General features: G+C 38.2%; 2 protein-coding genes across 7 annotated transcripts in view; both read left to right on the forward strand.

The window, feature by feature from the left end:
* The window catches only part of LOC144636136 (uncharacterized), a 44560-nt gene extending 36869 nt beyond the window's left edge, over positions 1 to 7691 (forward strand). The window contains exons 14-21 of the mRNA XM_078495271.1: positions 3109 to 3197; positions 3482 to 3564; positions 3832 to 3889; positions 4169 to 4250; positions 4818 to 4972; positions 5083 to 5170; positions 6504 to 6581; positions 6669 to 7691. Coding sequence (XP_078351397.1) covers positions 3109 to 3197; positions 3482 to 3564; positions 3832 to 3889; positions 4169 to 4250; positions 4818 to 4972; positions 5083 to 5170; positions 6504 to 6581; positions 6669 to 6737 — 702 coding nt within the window. The 3' untranslated portion in view covers positions 6738 to 7691. The remainder of the gene's footprint in view (positions 1 to 3108; positions 3198 to 3481; positions 3565 to 3831; positions 3890 to 4168; positions 4251 to 4817; positions 4973 to 5082; positions 5171 to 6503; positions 6582 to 6668) is intronic.
* Positions 7692 to 8931: 1240 nt separating this feature from the next.
* Positions 8932 to 16531, forward strand: LOC144636161 (calcium/calmodulin-dependent protein kinase type 1-like). Of its 6 annotated transcripts, none has more exons than XM_078495316.1 (4): positions 8932 to 9192; positions 11823 to 11928; positions 12648 to 13025; positions 15073 to 16531. In XM_078495316.1, the coding sequence occupies exons 3-4, from the start codon at positions 12672 to 12674 to the stop codon at positions 15763 to 15765; spliced, it is 1047 nt and encodes a 348-aa protein (XP_078351442.1). In that variant the 5' UTR covers positions 8932 to 9192; positions 11823 to 11928; positions 12648 to 12671; the 3' UTR covers positions 15766 to 16531. The 6 variants fall into 6 exon arrangements, with proteins under 6 accessions (XP_078351442.1, XP_078351446.1, XP_078351447.1 ...); XM_078495318.1 differs by lacking the exon at positions 8932 to 9192 and adding an exon at positions 10887 to 11228; XM_078495317.1 differs by lacking the exon at positions 8932 to 9192 and adding an exon at positions 11256 to 11608.
* The last annotated feature ends 1927 nt before the right edge of the window (positions 16532 to 18458 follow it).

The raw sequence follows: 18458 nt of genomic DNA on the forward strand, positions 1-18458 counted from the left end.
ATCGTTATATCGAGGAATCGTTATGCAGTGGAACCCCGATATAACGATCTTCGATATAACGATATCCCCGATATAACGATGAATATGTTATGTCCCGGCAATAGTAAAATGTATGGGACTGAACCCCGATATAACGATTCCTCGATATAACGATATAATTTTACTGCCCCCTTGGCATATCGTTATATCGGAGTTCCACTGTATCGGGGTTCAGTCCCATACATTTTACTATTGCCGGGACATAACATATTCATCGTTATATCGGGAATATCGTTATATCGAAAATCGTTATATCGGGGTTCCACTGTAGTAACACAAATGTTTTCATGTGTGACGTAATGATGGCGTCACAGATTTAAATGCAGAGGTAGTAGCGCGACGAACCTTCTCTTGTTTCACATTTTGGAAAGGAAATCTTTCTTTATAACATACACTCTTTCCCGAGTGAATCTAACATCATGCATCGCTTATCCCACATCTGACCCTTTTATCGTGAGTCATATTTGATGGCTGGTCTTCTTCGATAACCATCCAAAAATACAGTGGCAGAGCCATATTTTTTGAAACATATGTAAAGTAACGACTGGAAATAACGTCATACATACAGTGACCTAGTTGCACATGGCATGAGTAAGGTATGGCTTATGTCCTGCCGAAAATAAAGCTAGAGTTTGGCCGTCGGAGTTTTTCGTTTTTAGGAGCGTCAGTTTTTAATTGTTTACCGTCGGACATGAAAAAATTGAACTCTAGACTTCTTTTTAAACAAAAAGTTATAGAACATTTTTATTTGTAATTTTTATTCATAAGTTTTTATTTGTTTTCAACCGTTGTCTTTTTAACATTTCTAAACTTTTTTTAAACTTTGAAAGTCATCTTTTTAAATTTTAATATCTTACAGGACCCCTAAGATAACAGTACTCCAAAGTACTGATGGGTTAATCCTGTTAAAATATTTGTTTTTTTTAAAAAAAGGATTTTAAAACAGCGAGAAAAAGGCGTGTCTGTTGATGAGTTAATGCTTTCCACCGCAGTGGTTGAACAAATGTGACGATTGGCGTACAAAACTGTATAGCATTTGACGTGGCTGTATACAAATGCTAATATTGAGTGGATAGAGTGATACCATACTTGTCACTGGCTGCCTGCCCTTTTTAACTCTTCAGTTATTTCAGGCCACCAGACCCTTAATTATTTATTAATACCATATATATGTCTTTTCCTTTTGTAAATATTTAGGGTGAATAAAGTTGTTGTTGTTGTTGTTGTTTGAATTCAAAGTTTGAATTCATGTTTATCAAGTCATTTGCAGGTTGTTACCAAACTTTTTACAAATGTTTTAACCCTTTTTCTTTTGTCCAAAATCATTCTGCTACTCCTGAAAGAATTTGTTCATCCTTTTCTAAAAGAATTAAGTGCAGAGATGGAGGCGTACCCATAGTTACGCCGGGGTTGTGTCCTCGGCGTCTGTGACGGCTCAGTCACTCGGGGGACTTTTGCAAAGATCAATCAGTGTTGATTCTTGGAATTATAGGCACCTTCCAATAAGCAGAAAGGGTTTTGGGGGAGCAAATTCACGCATTACGTTTTCTGACAGATTATGTTAAGGGTTTCATCCAAGACTCCCGCCATAATCGTTTGTCGCAATTCTAGTTATCAGACGGTAACTTTTTTGACCAGCGTTTATTCTTTCGTCAAAAAGGTATAATTATACTTTATCAGTTTTCAGTATCTTTAATTCTTGAATAAAACTCAGCTTTTTTAATGAAATATCCGATTAGCGAACGTTGTTACTATACTTGCATCTATGCCAGAATCCGGCCGCTGGTAGTACGTTCTCTAAGGTACCAAAAAGGGCAGAATAGTAATGTCATTTCACGCAATAAATAGGATAAGTAATAACTGCTACATTTGTTGTAAACTGATTTGTTGGCTTGTCGTTGTTTGGTTTTGCTAGCTTGATTATATCTGTCGATAAGGACCCTTCAATGTTACTTGTAAAAATCACATTAGTTATGCATAAATTAAATTTCTCATCTTTCATTGTAGTTCAAATATCGCCAAAAAAGACGAGGTTCCAATACTCCGATTCACGGTGACTTTTAGTATGTTATTCCTCAATATATGCAACGTCGAATAAGGCATGTTTTATTTTTGTTGCAATTTGTTTTGAATGTAATACTAAGATAACTGGACTATCATTATAACAACTTATTATGACTCTCTAAGTTTCCGAAAAATCGTCGGAACAGAAACCTCGATACAATTTGATCATTTAAAATTTCAATATTAATCTCGAGCAAACTTCGAGGCTGGGAACGCTCCAGCACTTCCACATTTCGCCCAAAAGTGCCATGACCGAAGACAAAGAAAGTTCAATGCATCAGTTTTGACATCTCCAGATCATATTCGGCTATTTGCAACGATGAAAAAGTTTGAGCAAATATTATAAACTCGCCATTTGCTCAAAATGTAGGAAGGTCGCCAAATTTACGTTTTTCTAATTTACATGAAAACAAAACATACGAATTGCTTAAAACAACCGGAACATTTAATTCAACATCTTACACAAACTTTGCGCTGCATTACGTTTCTGGAGCTGCCATGGTTTGGATGAAATAATGTTTTAAAGTGAAGCACAGTCTGCTCCAACTCTCTTGTGGACACGGCCATGTTGATGTTTGGATTTTACAGGAAGTTTCATCGGCAAGTCAAACTCCGCTACAACTCTTACGGGAACTTTCCTTTAGCGAACAATCTTTATAAGGGCCGGTTAGTCCTTAACGAAAAGTCGTTATAGATAATAGTTTGCTAAGTTAGATTAGAGCATCAAAGGGCCGAAAAGAATCTTACAAAACAACAAGGATGGCTTAGACTAAAGAAAGCGAGACAAACTGAAATACGAACTATAAAACTGAAAAAATTACTATAAATTTTCCAATACAATCATCCGCGAGGTAGCTTATTTTAAAGGTCTCTTCTTGTTAACACGGTTGTGGACATCTTTTACATGAGCCTTCCACGTACAGATACTTTTTGTCATAAAAAGTGAAGTCCTGTTTTCCACTCTACCAGGCTACCATTCTAATAGTAAATCTTTCCTCATTGTAGGTGTGGCATATCGTCAAGTTTAACAGACTTAAAGTGCTTTATGGTCACAAGGGATGTGTTTCATGTTTGCAGTTCAATAAAGAAATTTTGTAAGTAATGTTCAACCAACTTTAGCAAGTCCCGTTTCGTGTACACTTTTGTAAGTTATTTAGTGCTTAGTTTGTGTAAACATTTTTAAACCCTCTTAACAGTGCAAGGTTCTTTTTCCTTATTCGAAAAAAGTTTTAAACTGCATAAAACTCTGTGAAGAATTAAGAACTTAAACCATCAGCGAGGATAATGTTGCGTCGCCTAGCAACTCAACAAAATAGTGTAAACAGTCATGCTTTGGATATCGGCCGTTTGTCATTTCATGTCTTATGCTTACTTTTAGAGTCACGGGGTCACATGACCGTACCATTCGCATCTGGAGTACAGACACGTGGGAGTGTGAAGGCATCCTTGAGTGCCATGAAGGTACGTAAATAGAAATTGAATCAGCAAACGTAAGACAAAAATAACGTTAACGTCGTTTCTTGAGTATTGCGTGTTAATATCGGTGACATGAAAGTTTCTCTTTTGGACTTTCAGTGGGGGTGGATAAATTGGGAGGTTTTGTACCCCACTGATCTCTGTTTTGTGTTTTCCTTCCTTTGTTTTCGTTCTTTTCCCGCCTTTACAAGCCAGAAAGGTTACCTTGTCTCTAAACAAGACAGTAATTTTGTCTCGTTTGTTAATATTTAGGTCCAGTCACAAGTCTTCAGTTAGATGGAGGGTATGTTGTAAGTGGCTCTGTTGATAGGTAAGAAACATTTTTACAAACAAACACGTTAGCGAATAAACTAGTTATCCTTAAGTCCTAATTTCCACATTTATACCTCCACTTCACTTTCATTTAGAGACTACTACAGATTTACAGAAACATGCACTTCAGGAAAAAAAGAAAAATTTGCTTCCAATCATGTGTTACTGCAATAATATCATTCACCCAGTTTCCTAACTTTGTGATTATTGTTTTGGCGTGCGATTGGTTCAAGACTTTATTGAGTTTTTAAACGTTTTGCTTCTTGTCATCTTGCAGGACTTTAAAATTATGGGATTTAGAGACTAGAGAGTGTCTTCGGACATTTGTTGGACATAGAGATGCTGTACTTGCCGTAAAGGTAAGAACTTTAATTAATACATGATGTCTATCAGTGGGACGGATTAACATTCACTGTGTCCCCAAAGGGACTATGTCACGGATTTTAACTGATTTTGGAGCTGCCAAAATTTATATTTGTGTCGCAGGAAGCCTAAAAATAATAGACTATTTTTATTAAAAATTGCTATATTAGAGCACTGAAACTGTTAACGAGCATCTTTGGCTGCGGATGGCTCGGATGGAAACGGATTGTAATTTAAAAAAGTTGGGCAAACGTTTCCAAATTGTTTCCGCGCGTATAGCCGTAGCTTGATTTCTATCCACAAATTAATGTTATCTATTCCTTTAGATGTTCAAAGATACTGTTTCTTTATGGTTTAGTTGCCTACCACTAATTTCAGAACAGTTTAGACCAAAAATCTGCGAAATCCCCGTGACATAGTTCATCTAAGGTCTCCCGTTATGGCAGGCTCGAATGCAGTAGAAAAGTAAGAGGCAAATGAAGGCATTTCATTTTTCCCTTACTAGTGGCATGTGGTATTACTTTAACACCAATCAAATTAAACTTGTCTCTTTTTCCTCGTAGGTGCTTGGTAACCTGGTGATTAGTGGCTCCGCGGACGGTATGATTATGTTCTGGAACCTGGAAACTGGTGAATGCGAGGTTGCTATTCAGGGTCACGAGGGCCCAGTCCACTCTCTTGATTACAACGATTATCAACATTTCTTCTCGTCAGGAGGGTAAGAAAAGTTTATATCCACCCTTCAAGCCATCGAGCATTTTTTTCTCATTCTTTTCAATGCAGCACCAGTACATTGTTTTTAATACAGTTTCTTTCTTTAAATTACAGGGACCATTTATTAAAGGAATGGGACATTAGTACTTGCACGTGTCTTAGGTCCTTACAGGGACACAAAGGGCCGGTGTTCTGTGTTAAGGTACAGTTATTGTCAGCTGTTTTGTTTCTTTATTTTTTCCCCATTTACCCGCGCGCTTTTTAAGGTATCACGGAAGGAAAATTGGCATTTTCGTTCCAAGTCAAATTGTGTGCAAACCATCAATGGTAACCCCAATAAAGTATACCTTTTCTGAAAGCTTATTGAAAAGAGATTGTAATTGTGGATTTTGTTTTGATCATATAGACCATAATAAGCAACGTCAGCATTTTGTTTGCTATTATGATTTGCGCAACTTTAGGTTTATTTGAGAACACATTTATATGAGAGCCAAAACTTTTATGTGGAATTTGATCTACATATATTGGTCTAAAAAACGGTGTCTCAGATTTTTCTTTTCTTGCTCCATTAATTTTTTATGAATTTTTAAACTTTGAAATAGCGTTTCTAGCGTTTCTTTAAGATTAAAAATTCATAAAAAATTAATGAAGCAAGAAAAGAAAAATCTGAGACTCCGTTTTTTAGACCAATATATGTAGATCAAATTCCACATAAAAGTTTAGGCTCTTACGTAAATGTGTTCTCAAATAAGCCTTAAGTTGCGCAACATCATAATAGCAAACAAAATGCTGACGTTGCTTATTATGGTCTATATGATCAAAACAAAATCCACAATTACAATCTTCATTCAATAAGCTTTCAGAAAATATATACTTTATTGGGGTTACCATTGATGGTTTGCACACAATTTGACTTGGAACGAAAACGCCAATTTTCCTTCCGTGATACCTCAAAGGAGCAGGAGCTATGTCACGGGGATTTTGCAGGTTTTTGGTCCAAATTGTTCTGAAGTTTAGTGGTAGGCAGTAAACATTATCTTTGAGAACATCTAAAGGAAGATATAACCTTAATTTGCGGATAGAAATCAAGCTACGGCTATAAATATCGATTTTTTGGAGACAACGCGGAAACAACTTGAAAAAGTAAGCCTTACGTTGTCAAGTTGCAATCCGTTTCCATCCGAGCCATCCGCAGCCAAAGATGCCCGTTAACAGTTTCAGTGCTCTAATATAGCAATTTTTAATAAAAATGGAACATTATTTTTAGGTTTCCTGCGACACAAATATAAATTTTGGCTGTTCAAAAATCTAGTTAATCCCTGACGTAGTCCCTTTTATAGCGGTAAAAGTTATGACGGCTCCTTATTGGCGTCGTAAAGTATCAACTATACCACGATTTTGCGTGGCTAAAAATGCATGCATCTTTTTCGCGTATGAGGCTTCGATGAACAGGAAGAGTCAAGATTCACTTTTACAACCATCTCACAAAGTTATTTTACAGTTAATAATAACTTGCTGTTCGTGTTTGTTTCCAGGCTGTCCCGCAGAGGATCGTTTCCTGCTCTGCCGATGGATTCACAAGGATCTGGGACCTAGATGTCCCGGATGGAAAGGTACGTCATGTCCTGTGACTCACACACTACTCAATGAACTGTTCTCAAACTTGTCAAACAAGCTGATGTTCTTTGCTTTTCTTTCAGGGTCAATGTAAGAAAATTGCTGTTCAAGACAACGTCATCACACCACACACGATTCAACAAAAAAGTTAAAAGTTATTTCACGAGAAAAAAGTAGGGTGAGGTTTTACTACACAGCGCCTCATCTTATAGTTGAAGACTAGGGTTTAAATTTCTGTATTGTTCCATTTTTTTCTTTCTTGCTTTGACGAACAGCCCAAAATATGCTCATCAGTTTTATTTTCTGTGTGCCTGGCCTGAGATCAATAAACAAGACTATAGACGTCCTCAAAAGATGATGTCCTGGCGTGATGACGCCATGTTGAAATAGTTCTTATGCATGTTTACGTCATAATAGTGCGTCACCTTTCATGAAGGCGATCAAAGCGTTGCTACGCAACCAGTCAACAAACAGTAAACAAACAAACAAGCAAAGACTTGTCACTCCACGCTTTTGTTTTGTTCATGAAAGGAGTTATGATGTATGAGGGTTATAAGTGGCTATTATTAACTTCTCTTGCGGGAAAACAACTTGAATATAAACTGCTGACGCGTGCACTGTTTTTAGGTCACTGTAGATCATATCTCGTGATAAACATACGCAGAAAGAGAAACATTGTTTTTAATTGTGGGAAATACAAGCCGTAAACGCACACGAGATTTTTCTGCTTGTAACATTGTTGCTTTAAACATGTGTTAAAAGACTTTGAACTGAAATGGGAACCGGGAGATAAAATAAATACAATTACGTCGTAGGGAAGGCCCTACAGGAATCTGCAACGTGTTTTTTTAAAGCGCAGATGAAGAAATCATCAAAATTCTCAAGATTTTATAACTTCAAAATAATTAATCCTTTTATCGGGTAATAGTCGTATTCAGAAAAGATATGGAATTTATTGTTTGAATGTGTAAATATATTAAACATATGCAAGTCATGAAATAAGCTATTTCAAGTATTCGAGTGAATAAAAAACTTATTTATAGTAACACTGCCTCATGTATTTTACAGAGTTTATAAGCTTGTTAATAAAAACAACTTTTAATCTACTTTGCATTGTTTTACAAATTGGATTTGCTGTTGTGCGTGTAGTTCGACCCTGTGGTTTTCACAGCTGAGAAAGTCGCGTGTCTTTTCCGTTCCCTTGTTTGATTTTCTTATCTCATTTTCGCCCTTGAGGGAAACTGATCATGAATGACGTAGATAAAGTTATGTATGGCTGAGCTATTTTTGCCAGCTTCTGGAAAATCTATGCCTGCGGCTATGGCCGGCTTTATGTAAACGTTGACAGGGTATGTTTGGTGTCGATGTGTTTACGAGACGAAAAGAAACCCTTAACCTTTAAGAAAAATAACACTGCTTGGGTTCGGACGCGAGCGAAATACAACTATGTTAGTGTTCTGTACTCCTCAAAACTTTACCTTCCCAATTCTTTCTCCTTTTTCTCCCCATTAAAAAAAATTTTCCCTGGGAAACGCTCACTTTCTTTGCCATTTTTTATGGGCCCAGCTATTACAACATGCTATTACAAGCCCCCCAGACTGCGGGCTTCCCAGGCAAAAAAACAATCCTTTTGCAGTAATGAAAGCTCACCCTACCATCGGAGGTCACTGTGCTGTAAATATAAACCAAACATTTCATGCCGTTTAATGACCGTTTTCATTGCCGGAGAAACACAATTTTACGGTTACAACTTGTCAGAAACTTTTCCCGTGTTGTAAGACCCCTTCCCCCTTCCCCCGTGTAAAATCTCTAGTTTGATATAACCCCTCTGAAACCTTTCACGACGTTTTATAAGCCCGGGGCTAAAAGATATGCGAGATTTTTCGGCAATTTTGTTCACGCAGGGCCTCATGGCTGACTTAAATCCCTGACGCAGCGAGACTCGAAGGACCCCAGCCGCTCACTAAAATAATTGGGATCTAATTTTGTCCCGCAATAACAAAGCCATATTACACTTAATATTACATCGAATAATTACTGCATCGAATAATCGCTTTATAGTGTTATAAGAACTTTATGTTCCTTTGTGTGACTGGCAAAAAATTATATATAATTTTGACAATTTTATGTTTCTCACGTAATTAGATTTAATGGCGATGTGTCGAAATCAATGCCATTAGTCAATTATTCAGTGTTTAGAGCTAAAGTCAAAGCTTACAATACGCGAGCGAATCCCGTGAAGAGTTGACAATGAAATAGATCTTTTAATCTGTTGAAGCTATTGTTTCAATAGCACATTAATTAACGTTGAAATCGGTTTTCATAACACAAAAGTTGTTTTTTATTCTGACGCTCTGCTTAAACAATTGCACAATTGCGAAAGGGCTAGAAGACTGCATGTGTTAACATTGGATGCAGTTTGCTGCAATTAAGTCAGTAGAAGGGCCCTGAATCAAATGACAAATTTTGACAATATTAATCAGCGAGACTGTAACGTCAACACAACATCTCGACTCTAACTAGGGTGGCTTTTCCGTAAGAGACCTGCATTAGATGTGACGGTTCAAAGATTTCAGCGAACGACTTTGAGGATAAGTTTCTGTAACGGTAAGTAATAGTCGATGTTTTTAGATTATAATAGTGTTGGACAAATGAATCCGCTTAGCTTGAAAGTAAGCGTCTGATCCGATCTCTACTAAAACGACTGACATTTGGCGACTTGGGCGTACGGAAGTTTATGCATGCATATTGATATTGAAGGTTATTTTAAGCTGGACAAAATTTTGTGTACGACCGGCTTTACTCTTCAAATTGTGCTGAAACATTCATAGGACCTTAAATTTCTTGCCCGTCAAAAATAATGAGTCCAAACTATGAAAAAAGGCCGAGAAGTTTTATTTAATATCGTGATATTGTTCGAGTTCCTTCCATGTTGTGTTTGAACGAGAATACAAGTTGTCATAACCTCACGCAACTTAGTAAACCTGGGTCATTTTTTGGCTACCGTTGATTTTCTTGTGCAAAATACTTTTTCTATAGTTTCACCACTAAAAGTGGATGCCATTAACTTATTATGAGCTGAATTGAGAGCGAATAAGTGAGAGCAATGTCATGCGTCCTTCACAAATTGACAAGTTGATTAGCTTGGATTATCACCTACTAAAGCTTTAAATCTACTTCAAACTGAATATGCTCCTAATCGGATCATGGCACGAGAAATGAAACGCGCGTTCTCGCGATTTCACGTTTTTCGCTTGTCCTGCTTCGCCGACTGTTGCAAAAGATAAAAGAGGCAATATTCGCAACCTACACATGAGGCAAAAGAAACTAATATTTGTTTATGTTGTCGACCTCTTTCTCTCCATTTCCTGACCTGTAATCTATATCAGCATTCCTTCTAAGCGGATGAAGATAAAAGGATCAATATGTCATTTCACTGTGGTAAACGAGTAAACACTGCGCTAAATGATTAAAAATTCCTAAATGCGAGAGTAGCTTGGCTAAAATCGTTTTTCCGACCTTACTCATAGCTTCAAACTTCTTGTGAATAACAGATCGTCTTAAGTTTTGGTCGTCACGGTAGCAACAATATACCGGCTAGTCCATATTCTCTTTGGCTTGACAATGTATGTATTAAAAAGTGACAAGTATTTTTGTAATATTTCGAGCAACTTTTCTTTTGTAGCAAGAAATTTGTTCCACGTAGCTTCCCTTCAGTCAGCGAGGCTACGATCATTTGCTTAAGTGAACTTTAGTCCTGGGAGATCATGAAAATGGCTCATTTATTTTAATTGATTCAAGGTAGCCGCTCTTGGCGACAATATACACGTATATAAACAAGAGTTATCCCTTCTGGATAATGAGTGACCGCGCAAAAGTCGGGGCAAGGCGTAAGGGGACGTAATAACGTCCCATTCTGAGACGACATTTTTGCGCGGGAATTTTTCCCGCTAATTCTCTTAGACTTTTGTTCGCTTCTCGTTTCTGTTGCAAATGGCAAAAAGCTACTTTTAGGGTTGGTTGAGAATTTTCCAAACTATTATTGAACCCACATTTCACTGACTCCTCGATAATATGTGTGCTGTTCCCAATAGAGTGTTTTCTTGTGCGGCCTCGCGCGCAACCGGAACTAGAAGCATGATGTACTTGGTACATAAACCGCCATTGTAGTTGATGTGCAGCTGTAGAGTCGATTGTTAGTTCTTTGTGAGAACGAATCAGTCTGACATAGATTATATGAGGAAAATGGAGATGTTGAGTTGTTCTTTGATCCCCATATGTACACGTGACAGCAAAGTAACGCATTTTACCAACCTCGTACCTAGTGTCTGCTCGGCGTTCAAAGGCGGCGGTAAGTGGAGCTGAAAAGATCCTGGGAACGACGTCGAGTTTTCAATTTCCTACCACTGATGTTTACAGTCCGAATGAACACTTTTAACTTGAGAAAGGGCCAACGAACAATACAAAGAACCGGATCCTGGTGGATCTGATCAGCAAATTGTATAAAAATTGGAAGAGAATATACAAGTTCAATCCCTCTACCCTACGGTCAGCCTTTCTGTTTTTTAATTTGTTCTTATTTACATTCCGAGACTAACTTACTCATTGCAAGCCGACTGTTTATATTTCCTCGTTTTGGAATGGTGAGTGTTTTTCTTTCAACACACGAGCTCGAGTTTTTGTAATTTCAGTGTTTCGGCTTACCACACAATGGAGTTCATTGCGTAATTAGCAATTAAAAGAGCTCAAGACAATGAGGTGGGCTTTGTTTCTACCGACATTTTGACGTCAAGGCACGTTTCAGTAAAAACTGAACTTTGGATCCAAATTTTCATTTTGTAGCTGGTTATCGAGCCAAGAGTAAACTATTATATAAAAACTGAACTACGGAGAGCAACAAGAGATATAACTGTTCATTTCAACCACTGAAAACCGAGCGAGCCTAGAAGATAGCACGTGGAAAAAGTTAATCAGGCTCTCTCTGCTCTACTGTGATGTACCATTATCGCTACGAGAAAGAAACGTAAGAGTCCTCATACCTATTTCAGAAATACACATTTTATCGTTCTTGTGAATTGCAGTTTATTATAACTCTGGAATTAAGGTCGTAAGAGTTGAAGGTCTCCGTAAGGCTGTTTACATTTTAGTCTCAAGGGGCTTATTTTGGCGGTTTCTTAAAGCTATGCAAATGATTCTTATAAAGTGGATTTAAAACAAAAACTTTCTTAATTCCCCAGCTGTCCGAATGTGAATGAGGTTATACGTGCAAGTGTCTCACTATTTACTTCGTTCAACTGAAGCGTGTGAAACTCGATCGTCATTCAGCAAGCCGGAAAACCCAAGGTACAGTTATGTGAAACGAAAATTAAAAATCAAACGAAACACTCTTAGCAACTGCAATTAGCCTCAAGACTTTTCAAAACAGTCAGTTGGTAATAAAGAAGGGCTTTGTTTAAGAAGCAATTAAACCCCTAGCGGCCAAAGTTTAGCGCTTGCCTCGTCACTACAAAACAACACTATACTTCAAAAGAATAACTTTGTTTGCTGTCTTTCTTTCTCAATTTTTGTCCACTCGACAATCACTATACACAACAAAGGAGGCAACATGAGAATTTTTATGTTAAATATTCTATTAATGTAATTCACGTTTAATATTTGTTTACTTAAATCGCGCTAATAATGCGTTTTAAAAATGCACAAGTCACGCCTCTAAGATTACAATTTCACAAAGAAACCGATAAAGATTTTTCTTTCCAAATCTTATTTATTTACCTTGTCGCCTATCATCTCAAGTATGTGTTGACATGTAAACGGAAATTTTGGCTTTATATGCGCAGCCATACTTAACCCCCTCGAACCTCAATGAAATCAATTAACAGAAACGTTCCGATTGTTACATCACAAGTCGGCCCGCTCAAAGGGGTATAATGAATAGCTATAATTCATGTTTGTTTGTTCAATGAATTGTAATCCAAACAGCAGTTTATACGTAGCAGTATTCTTATCAAGTTTCGTTCAAGGTGAAAACATCCTGATTTCTGCTCATTTTCGTCTCCTTTTAGCAGCGAGTCCGAGAAGTTGGCAGCATGTACGAGATTTCCTTTGTTGACGAGGAACAAGAGGATTTCAGAATTCAAGACCTTCTCGGAGAGGGCTCATTCGCTCAGGTGTATAAATGTGTCGAGACCAAGTCACAAACCGTGTTCGCACTCAAAGAATTTGACACGAAACACAAGGAATTTGACGAGAAATCTGTGGAGCAAGAGGTACTTGTATGGACAGATGTAATACACGAGAACATTGTTCGTCTGTATGCTTCTTTCACCACCGGTTCCCACATGTACTTTGTTCTGGAATACGTGGACGGAGGAAGCCTTTTTAATCACATGATGCAACGACACAAATACAGCGAGAAGGAGGCAGCAAATATTTTAAAACAGGTAAATTTCAGTAAACCTACAAATGTTGCAGATGGAAAATTTAACCTTCTTAGATCTATTTTCTGACGCAATGTTTCATCGCAGATAAAGAAACTCAGCTGTTTCGAAGTTTCGTTTTGCAATGCTTTCGGGGGATTGATTGCAGCTTTCGTTTGCAATATATTGCTGTTTTCGTGTTATGTTAAATGCAAAAGAGGGTAAATTTTTAAGGGATTGTTGATTTTAAGGGAGTTCTGGAATTGCTGAAACGAACGAGAAAAGACTATGAAGTGTCAAAATTCAACTTATCAGATCTCTTAAAATAGTATGACAAAAATGTTTCAAGACTGGGTGAAATATACCAAACCACCATAAAAACAATTTATTTATGAGACCTTTTGACAAGTAAATCAAAAAGTTTAAGCAGTTTTTCCAAGTTTTAGCACTAAAACAGCTCCCCCTCTGTGTAGTTTCACTGGCAGTACCGTAAAGAAAGGCTTCGGTACCTGCAAAACACTTGTATCTGTTAAATTACTATCTGTAGTCTGGAGGATAGTCAGTTCAAAGATAAAATCTAACATTCCAAAAAAAAAATTATACAGCTATTCAAATAGCTGGTCCTGATAAAAATATCCTGCTGTTGAAATCGATTTTTTGCTATCGCGCGCATGTGGATGGTATTTCTATAAAAGGGGTAATTATCGGATTTATTTCACGTACGTGATACAATAAGTGGTAAGATTTTCAAAAACAAAAACACACTCTTAAAAATTTTAAAAAGGCAGAAAAAATGAAATTCAGCAAGGACTGAAGGAAATATTCAACACTTGAAACTCTTCACGCTTATTCAGTTTTATCAGAACACTCGAACCCTGCCTAGCGCCTCAGGCCTCAAAGTTATCAGTCACCATTCGGTGTCAAATTCAAGAATCGATCACGACAGTTTTGGAACCTTTTTTCAACAAAACGGTCAGCTCAAACTTTATCTATCTTTGACATCGTGTTGTTTTGACACACCGATTTGTTACCTGTGATTTTGAGCATGTTTCGTGTGATGTTATGGTCTGACCTATGAACCTTAAATATCCAATCAGCTTTCAATAGAATTCCTCACAACGCGTTTTTGCACAGTATCAATCAATGCTTTAAGCTAAAAGACCACCTCAAATTGCTACAACAACACTTGTTGTTCAACAATACGAGTCCAACAATCTAAAAAGTGCATACCAATGCAACCTCAAGTACGAACATCCGAATATAGTCTTTCAAAAACCTTAAATACAAAGGAAAATAGAACCAAAGTAAGGATGACGTGACCATTTTATGTAAGAATTCGTCTTAAGTAGTACTTAAAACTGAATATCGAGAGCCCGTGAAAAATCGGAGCTGACTGTCTGTTTTTCAAGGACGTGACAATGAAACCATCTTGGTATGCCCTCTTATTGAAGTCTCTGTCTTCAGGCTTATCATCGGCCGGCAATGCAAAAAAAATAATTTCCTCTAATTAATTGCGTAAACTAAAATTGACGCTAAAAATGCATTGGCACGTACACTGACTTGGAAACGTGTATCAAATCAGGATCCGTTTTCCAAAGAAAGTTAAAAATGCAAATGAACGCCTCGTGTTTAGTTCAAAGAAATGAATCCTGTTGATTTGCCATTAGAGTTTTTATTCCGTTACACATATGAAAGTTTTTGGAACATTTTGGCTATGTTTTGTTAGCATTTTACGCAAATATATTGTCCTATAAGAAACCTGTTACAATCTGACTCATTCTCAGAGGTTGCAATAAAATTTCGAACTGAATGGGCACACTTTGTCTAATTTTGTGAGAAAACTAGCTGAGTTAATCAGTCTGAAATGTAACTTAGATCTAATTCAGATCTTATTTAAGATACTTCAATTTAATTTAATAGTTCAGTTTGCGCCAATGAATGCTTTTTATACTTGGTGGCAATTGAAGTTGGGAACTTAATTAATTCAAATTGCGATGGTTATTTCTTTCACTTGTCTTTTTGTACTGTTTTGCACTTGTTCATTGAAACTCTCGTTCTGTTCCATGCCCAGGTACTTGAAGCTCTGCATTATCTGCACAAAAAACGCATTGTCCACCGCGATGTCAAACCGGATAACATACTGGTCAAACAGGTTCCAGATTCAGCCGATAAAACCAAACAAGAACTTACAATCAAGCTATGTGACTTTGGATTCGCTTTTAAGCTCCCACGTGACGCAGATGTCACGTGCTGCCCCGCGCGGGGTGCGCCGATGTTTTTGGCGCCAGAAACAATTCTCGACAATCCTATTGGTCGCCCAGTGGATATATGGTCCAGCGGTGTACTGCTTCATCTTCTAGTGGCTGGCTATCCGCCATTTTGGCACGACAACAACGAAAAAATGTTACTGGCTGCTGCTCGAGGCCAGTTCAGTTTAACGTCTCCTTGCTGGAGCAAAATTTCCAATTCCTGCAAAGATCTTGTCAAGTCAATGCTCGTAGTTCACACATCCCAGCGAATTACGGCTGTGGAGGCCATTAGGCATCCTTGGTTTTTCAAGATGTCGGCTTTGGACTCACCGCGTCCACGGAGAAAGCACAGCAGCGCGCTGTCGAACAGTTCTCGGCTCACAGAAAAGCTTAAGTGCACCATCAGCGATATGCACTCCAGTTTGAAACTGCAACGTTTAGGCCTGGATCATTTGAAGGGAAAATTCTTTCCCCTTTATCATTCAGCCATGAATTTGTCTGAGAGCGGCAGATAACAGCCGTATTTCTCTCGGTATCAGGCATGTAAATTCAGTATTGCTTGAGAGGTTTCCACCCAGCTCAAACAACTGTCCCATCTTAAACGGACACTCCCCCTCCCTCAAAAGCACGTGGATTCTGTCCCTGCCGTACCTTGGTGAAAGACATATGATTAAATACCACCTCCCCCCTCCCCCGACAGGAAACCTCTTTAAGGTGCAAGACGTCATAAGACAGACAGTCAGGGCTGGTCCCGGGCGTATGTATGCTTATATAAGTCAAAACATAATTGCATATATTTTCAATTTCATAACCAGAATCATTACTTGCATGTTAGAGAATTGGAAGCGGCGTTGCCTGCATGTTTAGTTTATTAGGATACGTTTTAACGTCGGAATGAATTTTATTAATTGTTTTTACATAGCGTTTCCATAACACATAGTTATGGGCTGCCTAGAACGATTACTTTCCTTAAATCTTAAAATGTTATACACTTTTTATTCCATTCAAAGGAAAAAATCTCCTTTGAATTTCTAAACTACGCTTCTTTATGCTTAAAAGAGAAAAGTGCTTTTCAGGGAACTGAAAGACCTCAACAAAAGTCTACGTTTAGTCGTGAAATCAAACGAGAGACTTGTTCTGTTAAAGGGCAAATTCGTCTTAGAATGCGAAGAAAAGAACGTAACTTTTGTGTTTTTCATTTTTTGCTCTCTCCAAATCGTTAAAATGCGTGGTAATTAATGAAGACCTTCTGTTATGTGACTTAATAAATTATTTACAACATTATAACGCGTATCGTCTATTTTTCTATGTTCCTTCTATTCTTCAAAATCAGGGTCTGATTTTATTTATCTTATATCCAATTCCTTAGCTCCGACTTATCAGCGTTGGGTAAGGACGATCCGGCAACAAGAATTAAAAAAACCCATCCTATTTCCCAGTCGGGAGGAACAAAGGCCCTTTTCTTCGTTGAGGCACTTTTTGTTATCCAATCAGTGATCAGAGAATGGTGCAATCAGTTGCTTGGCAAAGCGAAACAAATCCCGCCGGTTCAGTTTTCTTAAAGACAGGAATTTACCATCAAAAGGCCGTTGTTCTCTAGACTATTCTAAAAGGGAAACATTGCTTCTAGATTTCCACGCTCCTGCAATTACTCCCGGTCTCTGTTAGCATAGAGTCCCAAAGGGTTTAGGGCTCCAGGACTCCGGGCCTAAAATATGCGGGCTCCAGGGCTCTCCTAGAAATTAGGGTCCCGGTCTCAGTTGAAAACATTATTAGGGCTCTACTTTCTGCAGTAAAGTGCTCCAAGTAACAAGATCATGAGGCTACAGGCTCCACAGCAAAAATATTAGGGCTCCCCCCCCCCGCCCCTTTGAGACCCTGAGTGGGAGCAAAGCCCTGCCCCGAGATAAATCACTATCCCGGCAGTGGAAAACGTAGTTAAAAGATAAATAAAGTGTTGCTGTGTAGCACTTTGGATTAAACGCTCGTGTAAACAATTTTTGTTTTAGAAAAGTGCTTATTTGTTGTTGACAAAATAGAAACGTTTCGGGGAAACTCCTTCTTCAGTCTAAAATGAGCCGTTGATACAATGTATGTTAATTGTTTCGCGCACAACGGCGTGGATGCGCTTAAAAATGTTGCGCGCGCGAGCCTAAGCGAAAAGAAAAATTAATAAAATTTAAAGTCAACGTTCAAGCCACCCGGGGTTAGTGTTTTCAGCTGGAAGATCAGCCGTTTCTCTTCGCGTTGACGCACTGCCGTTCCTCCGTTCACTTTCCTTACCACGGACACTCTCATGTCTCGGATGTTATTGTGGTCGGGAAGGTTGAAGTGTTCGGCAACGGGAAAGCCACCCCCTTGGTAGCGGGGGTGCCGATGATAGCCCTCCACTGAACGCACACTTATAGCGGTCATCAACTGATCGAAATCAAAGCCAAACTCCCAGTGGTCGATCGCCACCCAACACAACTCAAGTCGCGGAGCCAATTAGAATTTGAACCAAATACAATTTCACGACATGTGGTTGACCGAGTAGCGGTGCGAGTGTTTTTTTTTTAAACCATCACAGAACGTAGTCAACGCAAGTGTTCTAGCGTTTTCACCTTTTTATCGTTAAAACATCTGAATAAACAAGAGGGATACTCCCTTGTAAGGGCTTAACGGGGACCTGCGGCCCGATAGGGTAGGGCTTTCAGGCTTTTTCGCCTTGAACGGGGTATATATTTCACCCCTTTTTGTCTTGAACAGGGCATCTTTACATGGAACAATGTCAAACAGGATAGGCTTGTATGCCCGCAGGTGCAGGGATTAGGAAGGAAAACAGGCAAATGAGCCCATGGCCCCTGTCATTGGAAAGTTATGGGCCATTTATAAAACGTTTGGGCCATCAGGCTAAATGAATGGGCCAGGAAAAAAAAATCAGCAAAGGTTACTTAATGCTTTATTGCTTGTATTTCACACTGGTTCAAGCAAAGTGAAATTGCAAAGTCGAAGATCTTATATAGCTAATAAGAATTGCATATTAAGTACTGTAACTTACAGTATGAAATTATACAGGTTTAACGTTATTCCATCAAAAGCAACAATTTCATTTAGATAAATTATAGATTCTGAACTGGAACTGTGTTACGAATGGATTCGGTTTGGTGAAGTAAACGTTTACCAGACTGAACGCAGGATTCTCGGTAACACAACAATTTTACTCAAT

The sequence above is a fragment of the Oculina patagonica genome, chromosome 13 (genome assembly GCF_052425735.1).
Source record: "Oculina patagonica isolate OP01 chromosome 13, crgOcupat, whole genome shotgun sequence".
In the NCBI taxonomy this organism is placed as follows: Eukaryota; Metazoa; Cnidaria; class Anthozoa; order Scleractinia; family Oculinidae; genus Oculina; species Oculina patagonica.

What these genes read in the sequence shown, in the direction of transcription:
- LOC144636161 (XM_078495316.1), top strand. Translation starts at nt 12,672, where the DNA reads ATGTACGAGATTTCCTTTGTTGACGAGGAACAAGAGGATTTCAGAATT. An exon ending in CAGCAAATATTTTAAAACAG is followed by an intron (nt 13,026 to 15,072) that starts GTAAATTTCAGT and finishes TTCCATGCCCAG; the next exon opens with GTACTTGAAGCTCTGCATTA.